This window comes from Epinephelus fuscoguttatus, linkage group LG9 (assembly GCF_011397635.1).
Source record: "Epinephelus fuscoguttatus linkage group LG9, E.fuscoguttatus.final_Chr_v1".
In the NCBI taxonomy this organism is placed as follows: Eukaryota; Metazoa; Chordata; class Actinopteri; order Perciformes; family Serranidae; genus Epinephelus; species Epinephelus fuscoguttatus.
Genome location: NC_064760.1, coordinates 14,569,883 through 14,597,378, shown reverse-complemented (window position 1 = coordinate 14,597,378; position 27,496 = coordinate 14,569,883). Strand labels below are relative to the sequence as shown.

The 27,496-nt window shown below is 40.3% G+C and overlaps 1 protein-coding gene across 4 annotated transcripts in view; it reads right to left on the bottom strand.

Annotated features, from left to right (window-relative positions):
• atp8a1 (ATPase phospholipid transporting 8A1) overlaps positions 1-27,496 on the bottom strand; it is a 147,893-nt gene that overhangs the window by 103,979 nt on the left and 16,418 nt on the right. For 2 of the 4 annotated variants that reach the window (XM_049585985.1, XM_049585986.1), the window contains exons 2-7: positions 22,649-22,763; positions 13,200-13,299; positions 10,436-10,534; positions 3,114-3,159; positions 2,828-2,868; positions 477-550 (exon numbers count right to left, since the gene is read on the bottom strand). In XM_049585985.1, coding sequence (XP_049441942.1) covers positions 477-550; positions 2,828-2,868; positions 3,114-3,159; positions 10,436-10,534; positions 13,200-13,299; positions 22,649-22,763 — 475 coding nt within the window. The remainder of the gene's footprint in view (positions 1-476; positions 551-2,827; positions 2,869-3,113; positions 3,160-10,435; positions 10,535-13,199; positions 13,300-22,648; positions 22,764-27,496) is intronic. The other 2 variants (XM_049585988.1, XM_049585984.1) reach the window with 1 other exon arrangement.

The following is a 27,496-nucleotide window of genomic DNA, read 5'->3' as shown; positions in this document are numbered from 1 at the left end:
ATACTACAAAGATTCTGAAGAAAGTAGTGATGTGGGAAGTTGTGGTTGAAGTCGTGCCAGTGGAAGAGATTTTTGAAATCAAAGTGTATTTTTAATACAATTTTTGATCAATTTTAACTTAAAGAATCTTGAAAGATACAGAATCAATGTTTGCTCTGTAGGAGGTCCAAATGTTTTTTTGAAAAGGTGAAGGCTGATTTATGTTGACATGACTGATCAGTCCTAATCCAATATCACATTACCACTGTCCCACCTAGAGAAATGATGGTGTCACAACAAGATACAACGTATGTATTCCCAAACAAAATTTAAATCACAATTAAATTTACAAATGCAGGATTTAAACCACGTTGACAGTATTGGTTCAGTGTATTATCTAACCATCATTTCTTTAGGGAGAGCTGAGAGAGAGCAAGAGGAAGAAGAAAAGAAGGGAGAAGTTCCCCATAGCCTGGCAGCAGGGTGGACTCCTATACCTGGACGACAAAATGACAGCATCCGCAGGAACGAAATCACTGCCATTTACTCTAATAATATCGCCCACCTCAACCTGTGAAAATAAACTGGTTACTGCTGTGCACGGCCTATAAAACAGCATAAATGGAAACATGAGTTCTACACCAGGAGCAAAAATGCACAGCTGGTGAGAGAAAGAAGGTAAGTACATTAAAGCAGTAAACAGTACAGACACAGTTGGAGGCTTTTTTCTGTTACTGCTGAAGTTTGCATAACAGGTGCAAACACTCAGCATATTCCACCATAGAGAGGCGAAGGTGAAGTCCCTCCCCTTTCAGCATCCCCCATGGGACCTTACTGAAGAAAAAATATGTACAGAAGTCAACGGTGAAGGACAAATCATTTTTTTATCCAGTTTGAATTGTGTCATGCATTACAAATATAACGTTTGTCCATTTTAAAGGATAATTTGCAGTTTGTTGTGGTATCATTTAGTTTTATTGAAAACATACTCTTCCATTTGATTAAATCTGACAAACATCATAAATGTAGTTTATGGCACAATTTTAACTGGATCAAAATTATTTGTCTTTTTCCACTGACTACCGCACATATTTTTTTTCCCAAAATAAGGTCCCATGGTCGTCCAATGGAAGCGGAGGAACTTCAGCTCAGCTACAGAGAAAAAAAAGTACATTTTCTTTCATCAAAACTGTGAAGAAACAATCACGATAACATTCATGCATTTCATACAAAAAGCTAATCATGGCTGCACAAAAGGTCTGTTATATTCAGTAACAGTAATATCTATATTCTAACCACTAAAGTTGCAAATAAATAAAAAACTTGAACAAGTTAAAAATCAATACTCATTAATGGCAGCAATAACACAAAAAGCATCAAAATGCTGATTAATTATGTAATTAAATGTTTAAAGAGAAGGACATTATAGTTTATTTGGTCACAAAGAAAAAGATGAGAAAAATAAGTAGGTTAAGGTAGGTGTTAGAAACTGTATAAAACTTACCAAATCAGAATTATCATGTGAGTAAATAACAGCATTTAGTCATGAGAAAACAGTGTGTCAGCAATACTCAAACATGTTAGTCTTCTATGGTATAAACAACTGTAACGACCATTTATTAATAAAAATGATCTTGATATTTGGCAAAAATAACAAGCGGTCATTTGGCCTCATTCGAGCTGCCCTGAAAAAGTTACAAGTTAAAGGAACTTGGAGACCAAACAGAAATTTGGGAGAGAAGCTGCTTTTACAAAATGCATGATGAAGATCTGAAACGCATCAATTATTTAAAGCTAGCCTTTTTAGAGAGGATTTCTGTGTGTGTGTGTGTGTGTGTGTGTGTGTGTGTGTGTGTGTGTGTGTGTGTGTGACAGGGAGGGACATTCACATACCAGCAAGAAACACAGTGATTTTTACCCTGCAGGAACTAATTCGATGTATGAATCACACACTTTGTTAGTGACAGAGACCATGTGCTGTCTCATCACTCCGATGCAGTAAAGGTCTCTTTATTGGTCGGTGAAGTTTTACTTAATCTAATTTTGTGTACCTTCTAAACCCCACCTGTCAGAATCCATCATACACTGACAGTCACTGTATGTTGTTTTATTTTAGCATCTTGTTATGGCGTGCAACATGTCTTAAATATGTGATGCAAGTGAGTTATCTCTGCAATAACTGATGCACGCTAACATCTATCTGTCAGCCTATTTGTCTGTTTTATATCCATCTTAATATATTACATTTCTACTGCTGTAATAATAACATGCAATTATCAAACCAGGAGTAGAGACGACAACATGTTTACACAGACACAACATCTCCTGCTGTTAATTTAGTTCTCAAGAAAAAATCAACAAATACCTCATGTGATAAATCAACTGTTATGTCTCATATCCCCGAGAGCAGGAAGAAAAGATTCGGCCTATATTGCACCGCTGCACGCTGAATGTACACTCTAATGGATCAGGCAATATTACCAATTATCAAACGGTCCAAATCTACCTCATTTCTGCATTGCCTGGTGTTGTTTCTGCTTTTAGGCAAATTGTTCCAACCACAGTAATAAAACTGTTTCATTACGAGAGCAGAGAGGAGGCTTCTCTTTGTCCTCCAGCGCTGCCTTCTAATGACCGTCCACATGGAAACGCTGGATTAATTAGCAGCTGGATACTAGAGGGGTCAGAGGGTGTGTGTGTGTGTGTGTGTGTGTGTGTGTGTGTACAGTGTGTGAGAGATTTCTCTAACTGACAACAGCACATTACATGAATGATCCGTTTTCTGCTCTAGATGGATATAATGTGAGCTGGTGGAAATGACCATTAGTGACACATGGTGGGTACATACCTTCTCCCAGTGCACGATCTCCCAGGCACCATTTCTCAGTACTGTAGTGAGAAATGACAGAGACGGAGGAAGTTGCAGTGGGAAGAGAGAAAGAGGAAGTAGAAGAGACAAAGAACATAATGAGAGCCTTGTGACAATGCAGACAATCAGGTTTTTATTAAGGCCTATTTGCTGGTTGGCAACAGAAACACGTCTGCATTAAATACAATAGCATGTTCTCTAGTAAAACCAACGACACACAGAGTTTCCAATTCAAAAAACCTGAAGAACAAATGGTTTTCAATACCTTGACATTCCTTTTTGTTGACAACACTGTCAGCATTGTGACGTTTCTGTAAGGAAGAAAAGACACACATATTATCCTTTGTTGTACATTATCAAAAAGTAACGATAAACAAACAAGGGAGAAAAGAAGCTAACTACCCTGGGTGACAAAAGCCTAAAGTCTGAATTTTATAGTAGAGCAGAAGAGGCTGACACTGTATAGCACCACGTACTACAGTGAGAAAGGGAGCTGGACCTGCAGTCTGCAGTTACACTCACTAGGACTTCACAACCTTCACAATGTACAGAGAAGTGCCTTCGTCCAGTGCCCCCTACAGCACCAGGCATGAATAGAGTTTTTACACTGGTGTCCCCAATAAGAAACTGCCTAATTTCGGTAACGCTGATGTTTAACTCTTCCCATTTGTACCTCAGTTTACACAGGAGGGAACAAAGCAGGCACATCCATAAAAACTCTTCAGCAGGCACTGGAGCAAACCAAGACATTACTGAAGAAAGTAAAATGCACACTTCTTTTCTCCCACAATTTCCCTTTATTACCTGTCGCTGTGCAACATTTTGATCAATCAGATCTTTCACAGGCATATACAGTATTAACAAACATCCATCCATCCGTCCATTTATATCCGCTTATCCAGGCCAAGCAAAGCACCCCCAGACGTCCCTCTCCCCAGCAACGCTTCCCAGCTCCTTTCCAGATGACCTATGTAATCCCTCCAGCGTGTCCTGGGTCTGCCCCGGGGCCTCCTACCAGTGGGACGTGCCAAGAATGCGCCCAGGAGGCATCCTGATCAAATGCCCAAACCACCTCAACTGACCCCTTTCAACGCGAAGAAGCAGCAGCTCTACTCCGAGCTCCCTCCAGATGTCCGAGCTCCTTACCCTGTCTCTAAGGCTGAGCCCAGCCACCCCACACAGGAAACTCATTTCAGCTGCTTGTATCTGCGACCTCATTCTTTTGGTCACTACCCAAAGCTCATGACCATAGGTGAGGGTTGGGACGTAGATGTGCCAGTAAATCGAAAGCTTTGCCTGCCAGCTCATTAACAAAAAATTAACAAACATATGATTTTATACACACACATATATATACACACTTATTTACGTACCTATTTTTCTATTTATTTTGTCTGTTTATTTACCTTTCTATTTTTTTTACCTTTTTCTTTCTCCTCTGATTATGTTTATATTTAATATTGAATTATATGCTACGTGGTTCAGCTCACTTTAGGAACGGGTCTATGGAACAGGGAGGGTTGGGTGGGAATTCAGGGTGGCTATTAAAAGTTAAAAAAAAAAAAATTTAAAAAAAAAAAGAGAAAATTAAAAAAAAAAAAATCACAGGTTTAAACAACTGGAATACAAAATAGTACAAGGCTCAGAAATAACTTTTAAAAGTGTTTGCCAGGCTGGCAACCAGCATCCGTTTGTGGTTGCCAAAACTGAAAACACAGTTGCCATCTTTAGTCACCTTGTATTTTGAGTAATTAAGATACAAATATGCATTTAAACATCAGCTTAATAATTAAATTACTATGTATAAAAGCTTTTTACAATAACCACAAACTTCTCTTCTTCTGTAGTTTTTGCTTTATCTCATTATATTATTGATCTGTTCTGATCTACTCCTTCAGGTTCATCTGCTTTGCTGTCAGTTAAATCAATGTGCACGTTTGTAATATTTGTTAATGGTGTTTGTGCCTGAAGAAGATCTGATCGATTAAAGCTTTGCACAGCAATAGTAAATAAAAGAGACTTTTTTGCCATGACACTCCAGCTTACATAAACAAGATGGCCTGTAAGTGCTAAAAAAAAAAAGAACATTTTGAACATCTCTGATTACATGAAAATAATCTGCAGCTGAAGTTCATGTGATTCAATTAAAAGCACCAGAACATCTACTAAATGGACCTTGTGGAGAGATAAACTTTCAATACTCATCCAGCTTTACAGGACTAACCAATAAGAGAAAGAATATGCTGGATTAAAGCGGTGACATAAAGTTTGTGAAATGGGGCAGCCCTGATGGAAGCTTCTGCATCTAAGGAGTTACAGTTAATTTCATAGGAAATAATAAAACAAAAATGAAACAAATTTGAAAAATGTGGAAGGAAACGTGATCCTTATTTCACCATCGGACAGTAAATAGTGTACAGTATTTTACAAGTGGAGTCAACATGTGAAGGGAACAAACTCTCCTATATGTACTGTCTGTGAGCGCATCAAAACACTAATCAGCAGTATTATTTCCCCTCATGTCCCTTTTGTCTGCTGAACAGTCATGCAATCAACTGTGACTTCAACAGCTGATTCCAAGGGACAGCTTGTCAACTAGCATCACGCTGAGTAATAATGTGTTGCTGGGTCCGTCTCATATAAATAATCACTGTGTTTTACAATGTGGCTTCCAAAAGCAACATGTGCTGCACTTGATTAGTGAAGAGAGGACGTATCCACTCACGTCCATGCTAATAATCTGTTTACTTTGAAGATCCGTTATAATTTAGTCTAATTCGAATTCAATTTAAAGCTCATTTGGGTAATTTGGCACACTGTACTGTACATTTCAGGAGGAGGAAAAAGTGTTTACTGAAAAACCAGAGCAGCTGAAGGTGAAGTGGGTTGCACCAATACACAGCTGCTAATGAAGGAGAGGTATTCACTCTCCTTGGCTTGATTTCTCCAATGACCTGTGGACTCAATCTAGCAACATTACAGTAGCAAAAGCATCTGTCTAATGCTACAGCTGCCATTACCCAGTCATATTAAAGTATTGTAAAGTCCCTCTGAACAACAACCATTATACAGCAACAAATAAACTGAATCTGCTCTAAAGGCTTTGTTTTCAAAAAAGGCACAAGAGCAGTGCCCAGCATCCAACCTCATGTTTCCCAGGCGTTTAAAGACGCAGCATGTGTACGACCCCTAATTTCCAGGGCTGGTACCTGCGGTTATTCCACAGGCTAGTTAATAACATGTCGGGCAGGAAATCCAAAGTGTGGGATCATTTTGAGAAGGTGAAGGACGAACCCAAGGTGATACGTAAACTCATCTTCATTGGTCAACTACAAACATGACGTATCATCTGAAACATGGAAGTAGCTACATGCCCATTAGCCACTTAGCACAATCATTACTGCTTTGCCGACAGCGTCATTAACAGGCGGCTCGCTCAGTGTGTGACGTGCACTTGTAGATAAAATATAGGCCTATATTAATGAAGGTTCATTAGTACGGTTTTGTATTTCTCTGTAATGTAGCACAGTGCTAACAATGTTACTGATACTATTCTTCTCACACCTTCAACTCAAACCATTGTGTTGCCCCGCCCAAAATATATCATTTAATAATTACATTAATATCATAAACATGTGGGCGACTAGTCGACTAATGGCCCTTGATGACGACTCTTCAAAGCCACCAGACTAATTTTACCTCATTGAACACAGGAGTTGCTGGTTTACCGCTGCCTTAATCAATAGTTTGTGTTATTGTGTGACTTTGGTGAATCTAAACTAACCCTTTAAAACACCAACATCACACAATAGCACAAACGAGCTAACTGATCAAGGCAGTCGCGTCTGTGTTCAGCTATGCTAAATAACTGTTTTTTTCAGTGGAGTCTGGCTTTGAAGAGAGAACAGATAATGCTCACTTTCAGTTCAGTTTCCCTTCGGAAAGGTCTGTCTGACAGCAAAGTACAGCTGTGAAAATATTCTAAATATAGCATACACTTATGCTGATATTGATTTTCATCAGTATTTCCATCACCTACAGTAGGTAATACACGGACTATGAATAGCTACCTCAAACAACTCTGCTTCAAAAAAATCCCAACTATCCCTTTAAGTCCCTCTCTCTCTGATTTTATATTCCAAAGTGTCTGTTTCTTACTCTTTTCCTCTCTCCGGGCTCCAGTTGAATCAAATTGGTTTTAATATCCCCGCAACATGCTGTAGTGTCTAATGAATTGGCTGGCTGTGTCTGTGGGCTTCAGCCTTTTACCCGCTGCACTATACCCAGAAAAAAAGTTTTGCAACAGTAGAGACCTTTACAAAGCTCATTCATCATCCCCTTTGCAAGAGCTGTCAGCTAATTTCATTCATCCACACTATCTGCTCTGGCTGCACAGACCCTCCTCTATTTAAAAACCTGTAGTAGGAGTGAAACTGTATTTATATACATTTCTCCCCTACTTTTCCTGCCTTTCTCCCCTTTCGTATATTTTCTCTGCCTCTTCCTCTCTTGCTCCTTTGGTCCCGACGGATGTGCAGAAAGGGAGATGTACTGTATTTAGATGATGTGTGTAATCACAGCGCAGTGGAGGGCGAGTAGCATGCAGAGGTTATGCATAAATACTGCAGTATCAGGCCTCTGTAGACTTCAGCCATAGAGGGGGGAAAACTGAAAGCAGCAAAAGATAAAAGGGTAGAGCATCTGCAATGTTACCTTGATTAACCTGCTAATATGGCTTCAGCTAATATGATGCAGTAGTGACAGAACCACACAACAAGAAATCTGTGGGCTTTCTGCTGCTGTTTTCACAGTGATACTGTGTAAAAGTGCGCCACACACCATTTTGATTCACACTATTACATTTCAGTTTGTGGCATTTAAAGCCAAAAAGAGAGTTGAACAGCTCAGAACAGCCTGAGTCTGCGGCAGCAGAGACAGCCAGCAACACGGTAATATACGGCTGGCTGTACAGTGTGTGTCCATAGTGCATGATTCATGAAGTTAGGGGTCGATGTTGCCCTGTCAGGTCAACTTGTGAGGGACAGCGCAGTACAGGGAACAGACGTGTGTGTGCAGGTGACCTTCAGCAATAAAGACAGAGTCATCACCACTCTGTTCCCATGTTTTTCACAACAGGCCGAGAGAGAAAGTGCTGCGCTGGTCCCTTCGGCACGAGATAGAGGCTAATAGTATAGAGTAACTGTCCACTGGGACCTGCATAGAGGATCGCATTGCAGGGTCACTGCAATACAGTACAATGCAACATTCCCTCGCTTAGTTCAAATGGGCCTGAGGATTACTCGCCAGCAGAGAGAAAAACATATTTTGAAGCCTTTAACTTGTTGGAAAACAAGAATTCATGCAATAAAAAGATGCCACATAATAATACTGACATCAATCTTTCACACTAGGGCTGCACAATACGTTTTTTATTGCCATTTGGATGTTAAAAAAATATATTCTGTGTGTCGGCACTATTTTTCAAAGCTTGCAAGTTCATGTGTCATGTGGTTGAATGTTAAATGTTTCTTTCCCTAGAGTAAGTGGGGACGAATTAAAGGAATACATCATAACTGAAGATTTTGTGTTTGTTTCTTGTTCTTGGTGCTTTCTGTAAGTGTATACTGATAAAGTACTCCATTATTCTGAACCTGCCTTTTACATAGGCATCTGTCGCCCTCTCTTTCAATATTCAGCCTGAATTTCAGCTTATCTGTCATTTTTTGCACTATTCAGAAGATGTAGGACTGACCGATTGACGATATTCCGGCTGTTATTAGGAGTTAGTGGAATGAGGAGGTTTGTGATTGGATTTCAGGCTTAGTTCCCGTCATATATATGCTTTAAGTTTGATACTTGTTGCAATTATGCATTGTGTAATACTGTTAAAATTGAATAAAAATCTTCTTCTTGAAGAAAACTTTTTCTTGCACCCCTACGCGATGATTGAAGAATCCAAAAACAAAGACAGTTCTAGATGAATTGAAGTCATAAGCGATTGCGTTTAACAACAGCAAAACTATATCAAAACATCTCTTTACAAATTCTCCCACAACTCAAGCAGAACAATCCAAGTCTCATTTATCCAGCTATATGCTAAGTACTTCCCAAACAGCCAGCCCCTTTCTGATGGGGAACTGAACGCAAAGTGAAACTTACCTATGCTTTCTTCAGAGCCAGACTCCATTGAAAAAAGAAACGGTAATTTTACCTCACTGAACACATGAGCTGCTGGTTTACCACTGTTTGTAATATTGTGTGACTTTGGTGTTTAAAAGGTTAGTTTGGACTCACCAAAGTCACACAATAATACAAACTACTTATTGAAGCAGTGGTAGACCAGCAGCTCCCGTGTTTGAAATGGATTAGGATTTCAAGGTGGGCAGGAAACCCTTCACAAGGAAGAGAATAGGGAAGGAAGATACTTGATGTATTGCCTCTTACCGTGTGAAAAGAAAAACAGGATATAACTGCAAGGCTGCCTGCTGACATCAACAAAATGATGCATGAACTCCCGAGAGTTGAACTCTTCGACGACTTCTCACAAGAGTTTGACACAAGACAGTTCAGTCATTGCAAGTAATATTTATGATATTCAACAATGTTATCGCATATTTTCCTCATATCGTGCTGCCTTATTTCATACTAAATAAATTGCATAAGCTTTTCTCAAGCATCTGCTCTACAGTTCAGACTTGCCTGAGGGCAGACAGTTGTTTTGTTTTGTTAGTACTAACTGCCTTTGTGCATGAGCATTCAGTATCTAGGTTAATTGACTGAATGAGTACTGTGGATGCAGTAGGCACAGCTGTGACCTCTGAAATGAGCGTGTGCAGATGCATGTCTATGTCTGACGATGTGTCTATATGTTGGGGAGCATCCTGCTGTGGTCTCATAACCATCAGTGCCTCCTCCCTGCTGCACAGGGAACAGCTCAGGACACACTGTACAGTACCAGACAAAACAAAAGCTCACACCCTCTATAGGGGGACTGTCTCTGCAAGGTAAGGTACATCACTCCAACTGAGAACTACTGACGTACTTTCCTGGTAAAGAAGCATAAAACTTTCAGAGAATTTAATGTTACTTTATGTATTTCATGTTGAGTTTATTAATGTAATTTATGGATTAAAATGACTTCTTTTGCACAGACAAATTGAGGATAAAACATTTCTGCTCTGCAAACATTTTTACCACACTTTACTAAATATAGTCAATGTAGCTGCGTCCATACTGTCTACGTTCATCAACAACCATGATGGTTATAAAAGTTGATCAAAAGTTTGATTGCCTTTTTATATCTGCAGAGTGAGTGATCTGATGTGTACATGTCTGAACTCTGTAGTAACGGTGCTTTTCTAGGGCAGATTAGGGCTTTCAGGTAATATCACTTCTGTGAGATCGTATATCCTTCTGTACATCTTCAAGCCATAAATCCAATCAGTATGCTCTATAGTACTTTGAGGACTAAAAGGTCTTTATGATTTTTAAAGTACAAGTTAAAATTTCTCATTGAGAGCAGGATCTTTGAACAGGGTGAAACAAACACTGACACTGGTATCAAATAATATCTGACGTTTGTCTTACCAGATCCTCAATGAACTCCTTGACAGCAGCCACAACCAAGATGAAGAGCAGCGGCACCAGTGTGGTCCAGCGACCAGTGGGAGACACATCTGGGATTTGCTAAAAGACACACACAATTTTTCAGAACATAAGAATATTACAGAAGCTGACCACAATTTCTGGGTACTTTCGTGGCTCAAAATAAGGTAAAGATTATACTTCAACCAGCTCCAGTCCCAAACCTAACTACTTGTTGGCACCTTTAAAAGGATGATGGTATCCAACAAAAATTCCCTTTTCTTCACACTATTTTTGACCTGAATTAATGAATGGTTTTGTCAGCTCTTTCACAAGTTTAAGACAGTTTTAGATTGAGAATTGTGCTTTTTTAAACATACACATGAGGGCTGCAACAACTAATCAATTAAATCAATTAAAATCTATTATAGAGTAGTTGGCAACAAATGTAATCATTAATTAATTGGGTCTATGTTGCACAACATGCACTGTGGCAACATCTGCTAAGGTGGAAGCATTAAGCTCGCCAATGCTGCACCTTGTGTAGCTCACATGATGAAGTACAAGAGCAAGCTGTCTCTGAAGCAAACTTCTGTTGTGAGGAAATAAAGGATTCACTTTAGACTGTGTCTGACTAATGACATGAAATATCGCATAAACTCCAGTGACACACTTTAGCGTTAGCTACTGTAAATCTGCCACCTGCAGCAGATTTGTGTCCATTTTGACAGACAAATGCACAAAAACAGGTTAATTTAAAAACAAATGTAACAGACAGAAACAACTTCTCATGTTTCTGTCTGTTTTGTGATAGATGAATGTAGCCGCCAGGCCCCTGGTAAAGCTATTTTAAAGCTAACGCTTGATAAAGCTAAGGCTCCTGGTAAAGCTATTTAAAGCTAACGCTTGATAAAGCTAAGGCTCCTGGTAAAGTAATTCTAAAGTTAACACTTGATAAAGCTAATGTCTGGCTACATTGATAACCTGAAATTGTGCATTTGTCCATCAACACGGACACAAAAATTAGCTAATTAGCAAACTTATGTCGGAAAGACACTTAAGTATAATATAACGTTTTGGAGCATTTGGAATATTTAATGCCATTAGTCAGAGACAGTCAAAAATGAATTACTTATTTACAAAAAAAACATATGTATTAGTTGGATTTCACTTTTATTCTCAGTGCATGGCTACACCTCCAATGTCCATTTACTTAGTTTTGTATTATAGTGGTTTTATCTGTAGCCTGCATTTACTTTTTTATTTGGAAGTTGTTTGAAGGAGCATTGTACAAAAAGACAAGGAGCAAGTAAATGCTGCAAATAAGAAATTCTAGATTTTTTGCTTTTTCCCAATAGATAATTGGTTAATCTCAGTAATATTTAAGAGATTAATAAATTATCAAAATCGTTGTTAGGTGGAGCCCTAAAACAAACAGACACACAGTTGGTGGTGTAATCATTAGCATCAAAGTGCTGTGCTTTAGTAGCCTGGTTTCAGATCCATGAGTCACCGCCACTAACACAAATGTTGTAACAAGCATTTGACAGACTCAAAACTAAATGCAAACTCTTTAGTTAAAGGAGAAACATTCAGCACAAATAACTTTCTTAGTGCTATTATAATGCTCTCCTCACCACTGAATGTTTAATGATTTGGCTATTTTAAGTCTTTCAAAATTAACAGTCTCGTAATTAAAGCCGAGCGAGGGCCACAGGAGACCGTCACCGTTATACTGCTGGAAGGAAACTTGAACAAAACAGATCTCTCGTCTCCCTCATCTGCATAGATGTTTTATTCAAGGTCGCAACATCGACATGGCAGGTAATGAAGATTCACACTGGCTGCTTTTCAAAGCCGCTACTTCAAGGTCACTGGATAGAGCCCTTTCCCATCCTCAAAGCTCTCATTAATGTAGGGTAGTCTGTCAGCGCGGATATAGGTAAAGACAGAATCTGAGCTCCATGCAGCCTTCTTTCTCTCATTATTTAATCTTTACTGTGAAGCTGTGGATACCTGAGACATGGATTTTGGCTCCTTTGAATCGTGTAGTAATATTCGGTGTGTTGAGGCTTTAAGTATCCTTAAAAGGGATTAATGCTGACCTACAGTACGCAGGCAAACCACTGCAAACTTCCTTTAGACTGTAAAGTCTTTGTTCTGCTGGTATCGAAATCAAAACAGCGCCAGTGCTGTTAAGATCTGTGGCTGCTGTTGGGCAGTAATCAAAACATTAGCAGCGCTAATAACCAGGGACTCTCTGTCCAGGAGAAGCTTATTTCTTTAACAAATCTGATGCTAAAGATTTTCACATCACCCCTGCTCTTCTACTTGTGGCTCCACATCAGTTGGAATAGTATTTGAGCGTGCTGCCTTTGTCCCATGTCGCACCACTACACTGCAGTGTAGTGGTGGGGGGTACAGTGAAGGATCAAAATACAGCCACGCACGGCACCACATGCATTTCCAAGGCATGTAATATGTGGTATAGTGTGTTGAGCCTGCAGGCAAATCTAGTTTCCCTTTAAAGCAGGCACACATAGTATTACATGTATTATTCATTATCAGGATATATACAGTACTGTGTCTGTGTGTATGTACGTTTGTGAGAGTGAGATTGTCTGTGCGTGTATGGAATTACAGACATGATCTTTGGAGATGGTGACTAGATCATGGCAAACAGTAATGAGAACAAAGCGGAGACGTGCGATGATTTAACATTAATAAAGGTAGTTCTTCGTATGTCAGAGAAACTAGCACATCTTACCTGCAACAGTGCAATGAAGAGAAAGAAGGCGTTGGCTGCCCTCCTGAACTGTGAGTAGAGGAAGCGTGGGAGGAAGGTGAGGACATTATATTTGGCTGTGCTGCAGACGCCATCAAGCAGCAAACAAGGCCACGGGTGGAGGAGGGAGCCGGAGAGAGGGAGACAAGAGAAAAGACAGACAAACGGTTAGTTCTCAGAATCTGCTCACATATTATCTAAACGCACCATTCCCTGCCCCACCCATTTCAGAAAGTCTTTCCTGCAGCACAGACAGGTGCGCCTGTGTTTGTGTGTGACACTGACAAACAGCAGAGACCAGTGGACTCAACGATCATAAAGAATAATTAGGAGGAAGAAGGGAGCTGGCGAAGGTGTGTAAAGCGCTTCTGGCAGACGTGAGATATGTTGCTAGTGCTGCAGAGGGGCTGGGTAGGGTGGGGTTGGCGGTGATGGTGGTATATTGAGGCTGGTGGAGCTTGAGAGTCAGACCTCCAGCAGTGTGATTTACAGCCGCGTTGAGGGCCCAGCCAGAACAGCTACTTTAGGGGAACATATATGCCATGATGTATGCCACCACTGCAGTGCTTTGCTTGCTCACTCACGCACGCACACAAAAACCCGTCACAAATACACACGCAGAATATCAAAGAGGAAAGCCTCCAACCCATCTAAAGGGGGTGAAGCATAAGGAGGTTAATATTAGTGATATCACTGTCTCATTCCTGTTAGACTGAATCAAACATGACGAGCACACTTGCAGCTTTTTTCACTTGTGGAACGTCCTCGAGCACGATGAAGAGTTATGGGGAAAAGAGCTAACGTTAAACTGAGTTAGCACACAAAATTTTAAAGGAGTTTTACATTCACTGTCATCCTGACTGCCTGGTACAGCGGAGCTGTCCACAGTGAGTGAAAGGGACAGAGTGACGGCGAGTGAGTAAGAGCAAGGCATTGTTCTGACAGCAGCACCATAATACCAGCCTCACAGAGGAGCCTGACGAAGAGCCGTGGCAGAGCAAGGGTCAAGAAAGGGTCAGCTTTGTGTCACTCAACAAAGTCTAGTCTTTAAGTGGAGTTATTTCAGATTCTGTGAAAAGAAAGGAAAAATATATAACCTCTGAGTCGCCTGTAAAAACTACAGTTTAAGTCTGATAGATGCACAGGGTTTCCAGTCACTCATCTACCATCATATGAGAGGTCTGATCGATTCTACTCAGGCTTGATTGCTTATCACTAGTGACTAAATGGTAAAGTTTGAATTTTTTCATATTGGATTTTGGTGCCTTAATTTCCCCAATCCCATTTGAGCCACATGATTTTGAGATTGCACAACTTGAAATGTCACAAAAGGAAATACAAACTAAATCAATTTAGCTCGATATCTTTCAGTAATTTAAATTGAGTAGTATAAACATGTCGGCTGTTCAGTTTATTTAGCTTATAAAGTTAAAATCCTTCCGGCCCTCGTTTGCTTTTAAAGCTGTGTTTAGGTGCGTAGGGTGATGTTTACAGTAGTTACCTTTGCGTAATGACGTTATTTAAATAGACAAACACATGACATTCAAATAGATTTGACTCTATTTGGGTATTTCCACAGGCCCTGTGGGCATTTGAAGTGAATTTAAAAATAGCTAGCATGAGGACAGCGTCTTGTAACACAACAAAGAAAAAATAATCCATATACAGGCAGTGATAATATTATATGGAAGCAGTATTGTGACGAGGTTGCTGGATATCATGAATTGTGTGTTTATTTATGTGGTACATCATCATCATCATCATCATCATCATCATCATCATAAATAGAAGGTCAAAGTTTGCCGTGATAAACGGGAAAGCAAATGGAAAAGCAGACTGAGCTATGTAAATACCATACATGGATGTGTGTTTGGTTTGCAAATGTCAAAGCAAACAAAGATAATGTATGTGTGTGTTTGTTTGTGTGTCAGTGGGGGAGAATGTGTGTAATGGATGACGTGTGTGTGACATAATGTATACTCCTCTCAGGCTGTTACTGTCACTTGCAGTATTTCTGTAATTTCCAATTTCCAAGTGGATCATCTGGTTTTCTTTTTTATGAACGCTAATCTGAGCAGATCATTTTAATGTTGGTGACCCCACTGGGTATCAGTCAGAGAGCCTGGTAGTGCTAATGCATTGTTACCGCCTCAGACTGTCTCTGGAGATATAAAGAGATAGCTGCTGGTAAGGCTCTGGTTAACGTTTAGCCTCAAGGCCCTGCTGGCGTTATCATTTCTCTCCTCCAATACATCTGTCATCGTGTCCTCATCACCTGTCTTTCTCTCCTTATCACTTTATTTTCCTCACTCCATCCTTATTTCTGGTCTCACGGGGTAAAGTGTGCCTTGTCCTACTGTCTAGTTACTCCTTTACACTGTGTTACTTCCTCCTCTGACGCAGGGCAAGATAAAGAGCTCATTTAACACTCTGCTTAATGGATGATTATGGATCGTACATTTTATTTCCTGGCAGTACTCTGAGGATCAAGAGGATGTGAGAGAAGCGACTCCTCTACTCCCTCACAGATATAGCCAAACAGCAGCCATCAGAAGAACTTTTAACATCTATCAACATTGCCAGCACAGTAGAAAGGTTTGACACTGCAGGAAATCGTTATGAATGTCTATGTCTTAGTAGATTTGTGTAAGTTAAACAACTGTCAGCTGAACATTTGACATGTCAGGAAGTTTTGTTGGATTCCTTTTTTAGTCGCATCTTACACCTTTTCTAAGCAATGAAACATCCAAAAAAACTACATGAAACACTGCTCTTTCCTCATGAATTTTAAACATCTATAGGTGGATTTAAATGCAATTCAAATGATGCTAACGTCTCCATAATTCCACATGTGAAGGGCACTGAAATCACTTAACACACAGAAAGAGGAACCCTGAGAGGAGCCAACAGGTGATAAGGACGTTCTGCACCATGACTTTCAAGATTTCCATTATTTGCAATGACAGCAGATGACGTTATTTAAACGACGGGGTTAAGACCCACCCATGGGCCGTGGTTGACTCTAAATGGGCTGCCAGGGGCCGTGAATACAAACCAACATTAACCAGCTGTTGCCAGATGAAGACTATCACAGTAAATAAGCTTGAAGCTCACCTGCCTGTCCACAAACCTGTGTGTTACTTTTGAATAAAGATTATTTAATTATTCTTCCAGCTCAACTGTAGGGCCCAAAAAAGTTTAATTGGAATTGTTTAGCACTTTTTAAACAAGCACTATACTCACTTTCCACAGTTAAATGCATTATATTATGTTGGGGTTTCCATTTATTTTAGAGGCTAATCAGTATTTTTGACTATAGAAATAAGAAGGTATTTTGAGTCTTCATTCTAGGCAGTCATTTTTCAATTTATCATAATTAAAAATATAGGAATACTTTGCCAATAAGCATGTTTGCTTTATCTAAACACGGCTTTAACAGGAACAGAAAACATGACTTAAGATTTAACAGTTGATAAACTCTGGGTTACCGCAGTAGATTATTTAGACAAGTAGATAAGAGTAGTAGAGTTTGATCACAAATTTAATTCTTTTTTTTTTACCACGTGTAAGTGACAGAAGTTCTTCATCATTTTCCAGATTGAAATTTTACTTCCATAAAAGCAGATTTTTAAAAAAGTTGACATACAAAAAAGTGACAAAACTACTGAGCTGTATCGCACTTGTCTCACACAGCACACTGCTTAGGTGGTCAATCTCTGCAGCGGGAGTTACACAAATATTCAACCACAAAAGCTATCATCAAATCAACCACAGCTGTTAGCAACCCACAGCTCATACAATCACAGTTACCTCAGACAGTTAACTTGCAGAAACCTTATATGAATCATAAAGTTGTTTTATCTTCCTTATGAGTTAAATGCATATATATATATATATATATATATATATATATATATATATATATATCAGAAAATCTATGGTGACTGTATGGTCGGACAGGTGGTTATATAATGTCTGACTTGGCATTAAAGATGAAACATCAGTCTCTCCTTGTCCAATTCATTTCGTATGCAAATATGACTGCGCACGGAAGTTGCATAAAGTCGAACAACTGGTTGGATCAGTAACCTTTATGGATGAATGACCTCCTGTTTAACATCCTTTCCAGATACGTCTGTCTGTGTTTGTAACACTGCAAACACTGTACAAGCAGTACTGCAACACTAACTGTGATGGTAATGTTATTATGTTCATCATGTGCACAGTTAGGTTTTTAATTATGGTATACTGCTAAAATGAGAGGCTCACGTTTGGTCATTAGGATTTACAAAGTGAGCCAGTGAGTTGATAAAGATGTAAATACCACCTTGTGAAATGTGTAGCTCATGGTTAGGTGAGTAAGACAAATCAAGGTATTTGACTAATTTCATATATAGTCACTGTGTGTATAGGTGATTGGCTACGTTAACATGCGCGCTAATATTCAGGTATTACTCCAAGTATGGCAATATTCTGAATTTGATGTCATGTCAACAGTTTAGGCCTTTTAACAATAGCATTTATAGCATGTTCCGAATAATACACGAGGGATATGCCGAATTATTCAAAGTTTAATAACATTCTCTGGACATCCATTTTGCGCATCAGGAATATACATCTCAACTGGGGTTTTTACCACAGTTTTCAACACACATGGTCGGCTCTGTTCGTTGTCATGGATGCATCGTACACAAACTAGCTCGCCAAGTTTACAAGGCTGAAGTAAAGATGGATGCCCAAAAGAAAAACCTACATTTCTGGTCAAACCACACCTACTTTTAAACATTATGAAAGACTTGGGTATCAACAGGTTTTTGGATACGCCCAAATATCGCAGACCTTTTCAAGAAGGTGGTTGAATGAAAGATGACTCTGTATCATCACACAAGAAACAAGATAAGAAAACTTTGAAAAATCCTATTGAAATACCAAGTGGCTCAACCCCGTCTATCTTTTTGTATTTTGACGTGATAAGTGGCATGTTAGGGCACATTAATTGGAGTATCTACGGCTGCATGTCGTCCTGAGATCCCTTGGCTTAACGCTCATTCACACCTGGACCCATCTAACCCTAATGGCACTCATGATGGCAGGGTGGGTCAACAACATGTGACTTCAACGGTTCTGTAAGTGCTCACACATACACACGTTTTAAAGCCTGCGACTCTGAACCAGTCCATTAGAACTGAGGAAGCCTCTTGGATGAGAGGTGAGTGACACGTCTTCAAGAAACTCAAGTACGTCCATTTGCCTACGATATAGCACTTAAGAGTACCACGACCTGGATGAATCTTCACCAACAATATTCATTGTCTTTACTCATGTAAACAGCTTAGTAGGAATATTGTCTTTTTCAGAGTAAGGGCAAAAATCTGAACATTTTGCGCATGTAAATGTCATTGTTTGTGTCCTGTGTGTCATGTCACAATTGTTCCTTGTCTTAAATAAGCAATACAATATTAGCATTATATAGATACACAGAGGTTAAAAGGTTTGTACAGCCACTCCTGTTTGCCATAGGATGAGCTGTCATCTCAGCAATAACTCATCTTAGCATTACAGCCAGATCTGCCAGCAGCCAGTTCAGCTGAATAAACTATCTAAACAATCCTCATGCATAGTATAGAGAGAACAAGGTGCCTGTTGTCTGAGGCAGGAGTCATATATGTGTTCGTCTGCGTGCTGGTGAGCTGTGACATATTCTGCAGGTAGCGAGGCTGCAGAGGGAGAACGAGAGCGAGCGAAAGCGAGAAACCTGTGAGCTTGTAAGATTAGATTCACCATTTACCACAGCCCCTGCTCCTGTAAGAGTCTCCACAGGTCACTCTGAGACAGCAACCAATCCTTTTCAACAGATCAGATCTTTAGAGCAGCCTAAAGCATGATGGGCCTTCAAGGTTCCAGACGATTATTTGGGCACATTGCAGAAACTATGAGGACAAAGAAAATTTCAACAAAAGCCGTCTGCAAGCTGTGGACTTCACCGTTCAAATAATGCAGCAGCACTTAAACCTCTGAAATCATTTGACAAGACACAAGTTGGATGCATTACAGTCAGATCCGAAAGCGGTGGGTCGGAAACAAATGCGACTTGAAAAGGCATTAACATGCAAGCTGCCATCCAGTTCACTGTGTGCTCAGAGAGAAGTCTGCTTTTTATCTCTAAAAACTGGGCTGCAAGCATTCAAACTTTTAAACATACTTCTGTTAATTTACATATTGCTAAAACTGGTATGTCTAATTAATTCTGACTCTGATTAAAAATAGGAGGTGGAGCAACGACAGTCATATCTCAGATCAGTCGAATATTAAAGAATCTATAACAATGATTTATTCCTGATCATTTAACCTGCCTTACTTTGATCACAGTGTTTGTGTGCTTCAGCTGAACGGAACTAATGTGACATTTTCCTTTATTTTTCAGTGAGGACAGGTCGCCCACTGAATTAATGAACGCCTCTGGTAAGGTCACAAAAATTTAATACACTTCTACTTTTAAAATATGCAGAGGTGCTCTTTCACGGCAAAGGCCATATTACTTAAACTTCTCTATTGCAATTTCACTCAACCATCAACCATCTGCTACTGCAAACAGGCTAATAATGCAGTCTTGATTGCACATGCTCGTTGACCTGGCTCTGTGAATTATTAATAACCAAACTAAAATGATAGAGGTGGTATCTACAGAATGACCGTAACAACAAAAATAAGGTTGATCCAGAGTAATTGAGTAAATTAAAGAAATACATCGGAGTAAGGAAGATATTCTGTCATTTTCTTAGCTGCTTGCGTCGCTTATTTGTCATGTCATTACACGAAGCTGAACAAACAAATAAACTATTAGCACACTTGCAAATTTTCATTCATTATTCCTGTTCAGCTTATAGCTGCATCTGCGTAAGCACATACATATCTCAGGCTGCTCATGCAGCAGGAATGCTAACAATAATATTCCTTGACAGAGGACGCCCTGACCCAACAAGCCTGACCTTTAATGCTAAAAGCACTGCACTCCTTCCAAGAGGAATAACAGGATAAAAAGGGCCAGTCTGGTTGATCTGGACTGAGGCGCCACTGGTGATACAAATCTTGCAGGTGCTTATCAAATATGGTATCACTGAGGGTGTTGTCATGGTACCTGTAGGACAGCACCTCTCTGTGCTCATCAGATGTGCCTCCTCACATCAAAACCACTGTACACCGTTTTAACTATATCACATGTATTCAAAAGTCTGTATGTAAGACAAGATGAGGTAAAATATATTGTAGATCAGTCTCTCATTGCTTTGTAGAGAAGGACAGAGTTGGGGTTAGGGGGTTAACATCTTAAATCTTTTCTCCTCAAGACCAAATTTTTACAACATATGCTCACAAAGGCCCCTAAAATGGATTCTGAGTTTTCAACCCAGCTTGCCATCAGGAAACTCTCCCCCAGGCTGACATTTAAGTAGCAGCCACGCAGTCTAGGCATGCTTTGATTCAACTGTTTTGCTTGTGACTCTGAAGGTTAATGTAGGGTTAAAGGCAAAGTGGCAAGTTATGCTGCAGGTCACCATGGAAAGCACTGATGGCCTCTGGGTTGCCACGACCAAGTTAAAAATAGCACCAACAGCAAAATCCTTCAGAGAATACATCTTGGAGTGTGAATTTTTAAAGCAGCTGTGATCAAATTTAATTTCAAGTGACATGGGAAAGCATCTTTAAAGCATGCTGCAAGAAATATACTGGGAATGCTGGATGATAAGTGATAGAGGCCAACCTTGCATGACAAAGCCTTGGTGTGAAGGTTTATGTTCATGGCTAAAAGAGACAGGCACCTATACTCATCAGCTGCACATTAAACCTCAATAACATGAAGATGGTGTCTTGATATTCTGCAGCAAATCTAAGAGAGAATATGTTACATTTTCTCAGCCTGTCACAATAACTACGTTTGTTAGATGATATATCGTCCCAGAAATAATGGCGAAAAATGATATTATCATTTTAAGACCATTTTATTCCACTGATACAATTTAATAACATAATAATGCAAGTAAACCCTCTCAAAGAGCACTGAACCTTGAGAATATTCAGACATTGGAATGTAAAAAAAAATATTACTCAGTTTGAGGCTTAGTACAAAATTTGGCCAATGAAAACAAAACCACATGATGCCTCTTACGACTAATAGACAAGCTTAGCTAAGCTCTGTGAACACTACAGTTACCTCCGAAATCTGTCCAGTGTGCTGCAGTTAGCTCGCAAGGACATACGGTCTGGGATTTGGGCAGTTTGCTGGTGGACTTATGGAGTGTAGGATGAGATTGTTGGAGGGTAAAACTACAAATAATGGACTTTTTGGCTCATTGCTAGGACTTGGCGACCATCGGGACTGTACCTATTCCACTCCAAAAGTGCAGCTGCAGGCTACGGTTAAGCTACGCTGTGTTGTCTTTGAAGAGATGTTTTATTTTTCTCCGGACTTGCACAAGTAGGCGAGGGTGAGGAGCAAAAAAGGATAGAATCGCTGCACCCAAGTAATGGACGGGAAAACCCTTCTGTTTATTCTAACATCTTACAAACAAATATATAAATACAACAGGCAATATTACGTGTAGTTAGCGCACTCGTCTTCCATGCAGAAGGTCCAGGGTTCGAATGATGCTGGGGTCGACGTCAGCAAAGGCATGCGGTCGCAAGAGGTTCCCACTGCCTAATCAAACAGATCAGATTCCTTAAGGAGGCTTCAGGATAAGAGAGTAACTACGGAATCTGAGCCAAGTCCTCAACAAGGGCGCATCTCAAGCCCGTTGTAAACAGGAGGTTCCAGACGTAAAAGTGGATTCAGGCAATATTAAGGTCAACAAAATTATCAAGGTCATGTCCTAACACATTGTACAATAAGTCGATTACGTAATCATAATGACAAGCCTACATTTTTCCTCTGAAAACAGGAATGTTCCAAGTGTGCTGCTTCCTGCGCAGGTATGTCAACATACAGTAGTGTGTCAGACCATTATGCAATCCCATTCCTATTCACCACTGTGAGTGCACTGAGAGTTGACTTGAGGAGACATTGTTTCACAATGCAACGCAGCACACAATGCCTAGCTTAATGCAGAGGGAAGAAACATATAAGATGACATGCATTTTACTTTGAAGGGGGTACAAAGAGACCACCACAGACTTAAAACCTTCTAGCATTACCACTGCTTGGGTGGTACTCCAGGGTTGATCTGGTGAAGCTATAAATGTGGACCACTAAAACTTTACTACTACCCAAGTATTAGGTTCACATGGACGACCACCCAAACAGTGGTAATGCTACATGTAGAATCCAAAAAGAGGCTCACAGTTGTCTCATATTCTCCATCAGTTCAAACAGTGCATTCATAATTCTCATTATATTTTATATTCAACACATTTCCATAGATGCTACATTTCCTTACCTGACTCGATTGCTGCAAAACTTGGTGAACTGCGGCTGGTTGAGGTATATCATTCGGGCATCTTCTTGGTCAGCTAAGGACGTCTTTTCTGATGTGTCCTCTGTCTTTTCATATCCTGCGGCGTGGGAGAAAGAAAAGACATTCTATAAGAAACAAAATCTGCCTTGAGCACAAACAAAAGTAAAGATGAAAAGTTGTTTTGAAGTGTTTGAGTCGGTGCGTGTCGTAAAGTCCCAAAAGGAGTCTTTGGAGTCTGTAAAAGGTAAGTCAGAGATTTCAACACTCTGAGAGAAAACCATAGAGACCGCAGCTGACCTTGGTGCTTTAGAGGCCTTAGATATATGCGTTCTTGGTGCTGTGATGGATAAACTTGGCATTGTGAAATGTCTCATTGTTAAAATTTCACTTCACAACAATGCCTTTATTTTGTTCTGTAAATGGTGGAGTACACACAATGTACTTGTCATTGTTGGAGGCTACAATCACTGCAGCCTACATGATAAACCGAGGAGACATTTGTATTTATCTGTATGATACACTTGCCTTAGATCAGAAGCAATAATCTAATAGCAGTATAATGCTCAAATTATTATCTTAATGGAGTGAGAAGGTGCTTCAGAAAATATAACAGTGGGATTGCCAAATGACATTCACTGACAATACATCTCTCATTACCGCCTCCGCAGTGAATTGCCAACTTGGAGAAAAACCCTGTTATATAATAATAATACAGGGAATCACCTGCTTTATGTAAAACTGCCTGACTCAGAAACATTTACAGCAGCTACTGTATGGAGGAAAGCAACAATTTAAGTACATCACATTTTGTCTGTTTAAGCAGACCTCAGTTTCAACGTGTGTGAAAAAATCCTGGTCAATGATACGCGCCTTTGTAAAAAAGGATTGTGACATGTACGGAGTATTTAGGAAATGTCAGATTACTTAAGAGACATTTCAGCAACCCCAACTGAAAACTGTCCAATTGTTGCTAGAAATGTGTGGGAATGTCCTGTCAAGATGGACATACTGTTGACAAGAGCAACTGTGTGTCAATCCATGTGTTACAGTAATGTGTGTATCAAGGGCAGAGGTACAGCCCATGCACGACTCATCCAACTGCACTTTGAATCCTGATTCCACTTAGTTCAAACCACATGTATAAAAGAAGAGCTTACAGAGCTTATTCACTCCTCAGTCACATATTCTGCCTTATTTATGGAAAATGTTTGACTGTCAGAAGCTGCCACTCAGTGCTGAAAAAAATAATCAACAAACCCTCTGCTTAGATGGATAACACTCTTCTTCTCTCCATCTCTGAAAGAGTCAGCTCTGCTCTGCTCCCACTAGGTTCAACAAAGTGGGATGGAGCTATGTAGGCTAAATCAACACATCAAATGAGGGCTGCATGTGGGTCGCAGAAATGCTTATATATGTACCACATTTCCTCCCGTTTCTTTTTTTAAACCAAATACAAATATTTTTATTTTTTGATTGGCAGGAGGCATCTCTGCGTCTTCCTCAGGCGAGGTCTAAACTATCACAGATGGGCTGTTAACATGCATGCTCTCCATGCTGAAGACAGACAGGTGCTGCGTCATGAAAAAAGGATGTCTAGGGATGTTGTGTGAATATCTCGAGCCTCTCGCTTGAAGCTGCTTACTGCAGTGCCAGACGTCAAATAGACAACACACTGAAGAATCTCTCTATTGAACAGAGTGAGTTGCAAAGATGTACGAATGTGTACAAGGACATACAACCTGTATATTCAGTGTATGTACAGGTATGTCATGGTTTCCTGCTTATGCCCTGGTGAGGCTGTTCAGATCAGACGGATCATCCCTCAAATCTGAACATATATATATATATATTAAATATAATTTCAGCTGTTCATAAACTAATAAATAGCATTGCACAGACACTCCAGCTAGTGTGGCAGGATCCACTTTAAGGGACAATTCAACACAAAATGGAAAAATCTATATTTTTCCTCTTACCTGTAGAGCTCTTTATCAGTCTGGAATGTTTAAGCATGAGTTGCTAAACGCTGGAGATATCGGCCATAGAGATGTCTGCCTTCTCTCCAATGTAATGGAACTAGATGGCACTCAGCTTGTGGTACTCAAAGCGCCAAGAAAATACATGTGAAAAACTCAACAGCAATGTCTCTTTCCAGAAATCATGACCTGGTTACTGAAGACAATCCACAGACCTTGTTGTGAGCAGTTTCATGTAGGACCTATTTTCTTTCTACCGAACTACACCCGCCAACCGTATCACTGGCAGAAGGAAGCGTGCATCTATTGCTATCTCACCGAGCACCACTGAGCTAGCGGACATTACAGCCATTAAGGTTTATCTCGAACTATTACAAGCCGACTTTCCAGCTCCTCCTGGGGGACCCCAAGGCATTCCCAGACCAGATGAGATATATCATCCCTCCAGCAATTCTGGGTCTGCCCCGGGTACTGCCTCCTACCAGTACCCAGAACACCTCTAACAGGAGGCATCCTGATCAGATGCTTTGACCACCTCAACTGACCCCTTTCAACACGAAGGAGCAGCGGCTCTACTCCGGGATTGGAAAGCTGATTCGTAAATTAACTGATTAGTCAACAGAGAAAAATAATTGTAAGCTTCTGGATAACAGATTTAGTGCTTTGCTTTCTTTTATGTAATAGTAAACTGAACAAGTTAGCTGACTATTGGTCAGACAGCACAAGACTAGAGACAAGACAAAATTTCCCAAGGCTTTGCAAGATAGCTCTTTGCCTTTTTTCAGTATTTTCAGACATCTCATAGGTCAAACAATTAATCAATGATTACAACAGTTGTTAGTTTTCACTCCAGACATTTTGTAGATAGAGCAGTTCAAGTTTGAGACTGACTTCTCCTTAACTTCTGTGACTGTGGACATGCTGGAAAACAAATGTTTGACACATCTACAGAATTTAAGATTTGACCCAGGGATTATCTTGAAGCTGTAAACATCTGACACATCTAGAAACAGATTTCACATTTCCCTTCCCTCGTGTTTTAATTGATACGTCTAGATTAGCGCCCTCAGCACTGCCAAGAGAGCACTACTGTAAAACTCTTAAGTCAACAGTTTCCCTTAGACTCTCAAGTTGCATGCATGTGATCCGCTGAGTGCTGCGTAGCCTTCCCTATAGCATGTAGTAGTAGTGGTGTCGAGGGTTATGAGGTAAGGGCAGGCATAGCATAGCTTCCACAACGACAGATAAACCCTGGAGTTTAAAAATGGAAGGAAGGGACGTTCTGAGGCATGCTGGGAGGGGGACACAAGTAAGGGAAGCTGGCTGCTTGAAATATCAACAACAACAAAACACAGAGTCATGAGGTACTGTAACCAGAGCCTCATACCGGATATGCCCCAGTTGCAACCTGCATGGCATGTCGTCCCCCTGCCCACAGTATTTCTCTTTTGTCATGACAAGTCAAGAGGAAACAAAAGGCTGCCGCAGTCTTCAAAGTCACACTTTCTCTGCTCTCTTTACCCTCTCTCTCATTCTCACCTTACTGCTGGCACTTTCTCACTCATGTTACACAAACCTGAATCTTAAATTACCACTCTTGTTATTTTAATGATCCACTTGGCTTTACATGGAGGATTACTGTAGGAGTGACTGCCAAACCTTCCTTCCTCCTACCATCATCTCCTGATAGTTTCGCTCCTTAGCATGTGCTCGGGGGCTAAAAATAACTGCCCTCCCGTAGTCATTTGGTCACCAAGGGAAACATGGCTCGGCTATCCCAGCCCTGTTATGCAAGACGTCAGATCAGCATAGGTGGTTTATTGGATTAGCGTGGTGGCAAAAGGGTGTGTGGATCCAGGCAGGAGATTAAAGAGTGGTGCCTGCTGCTTAAGTGGGAAAACTTCCTGCCATGATACCTGGCATTATCACTTGTGGGACCAATATAGCCCAGATGCCTTGTGTCCACAATATTAGGTGACTCCTTGAACTGAATGACAGTTCTGTTCTTTGTTTACAGTGGAAACATACAACACAACACTGCCTGCCAGATGTTTAGAGTACTTAAATCGCATGGAAATAGTAAGTAATATTGCGCACAACATCTAATAAATGTCCGTCATGAAGGAGGCATCCCTACTCAGTTTCTCTTCCTGAGGTTTCTTCCATTTTTTCCCCATTAAAGGATTTTTTTGGGGGACTTTTCCCTTATCCGTAGTGTGGGTCAAAAAGGACAAAGGGTGTTTTATGTTGCTCAAGTTGTAAAGCCACTGAGGGAAATAGGGATTTGTGATACTGGGCTACTTAAATAAAACTTTTCAACAGGTGTTTTATCTTTCACATGTAACAGGACACAGAGTCCAAATGAATTTTTGATTAGTGGTATCCTCATAGGATGTAAATTTGGCCCTTAGAGAAGTATAACAGGAGCTTTCAGGCCAAGCGTCAACACAGCACTACATAACATTCCCGAGGAGCTGATCCACTGATCCTACATCACCTTGGCGGTAGGAGGTCCTTCCTTGAGAGGAGGTAACTCCCCTCCTCTTTTCTAAAGGCCTAGTGTCTTTCATCTGAAATGAAAACAGAATTTGCAGCCAAGAGCTCACCTGGTGACACTGGGAAGACAGGTGGTTTGGAATGAGTAACAGCACTGAGTAAAGGTGAGGGAAAGGACATTGACTCAAAGGCATGCTACCTCACTGAGTTTGGACTGGATGAGGACAGGGCTGCATGAATATGGCCACAACTATGATGTCATTTTTTTTGTTATGTATTAGTCTTTGTAAGAAACAAAACTCTGTGTCCTTGGACCTGTTATTTAAGCACAGCAGATATTCTGCGAGAAATAGTTTGC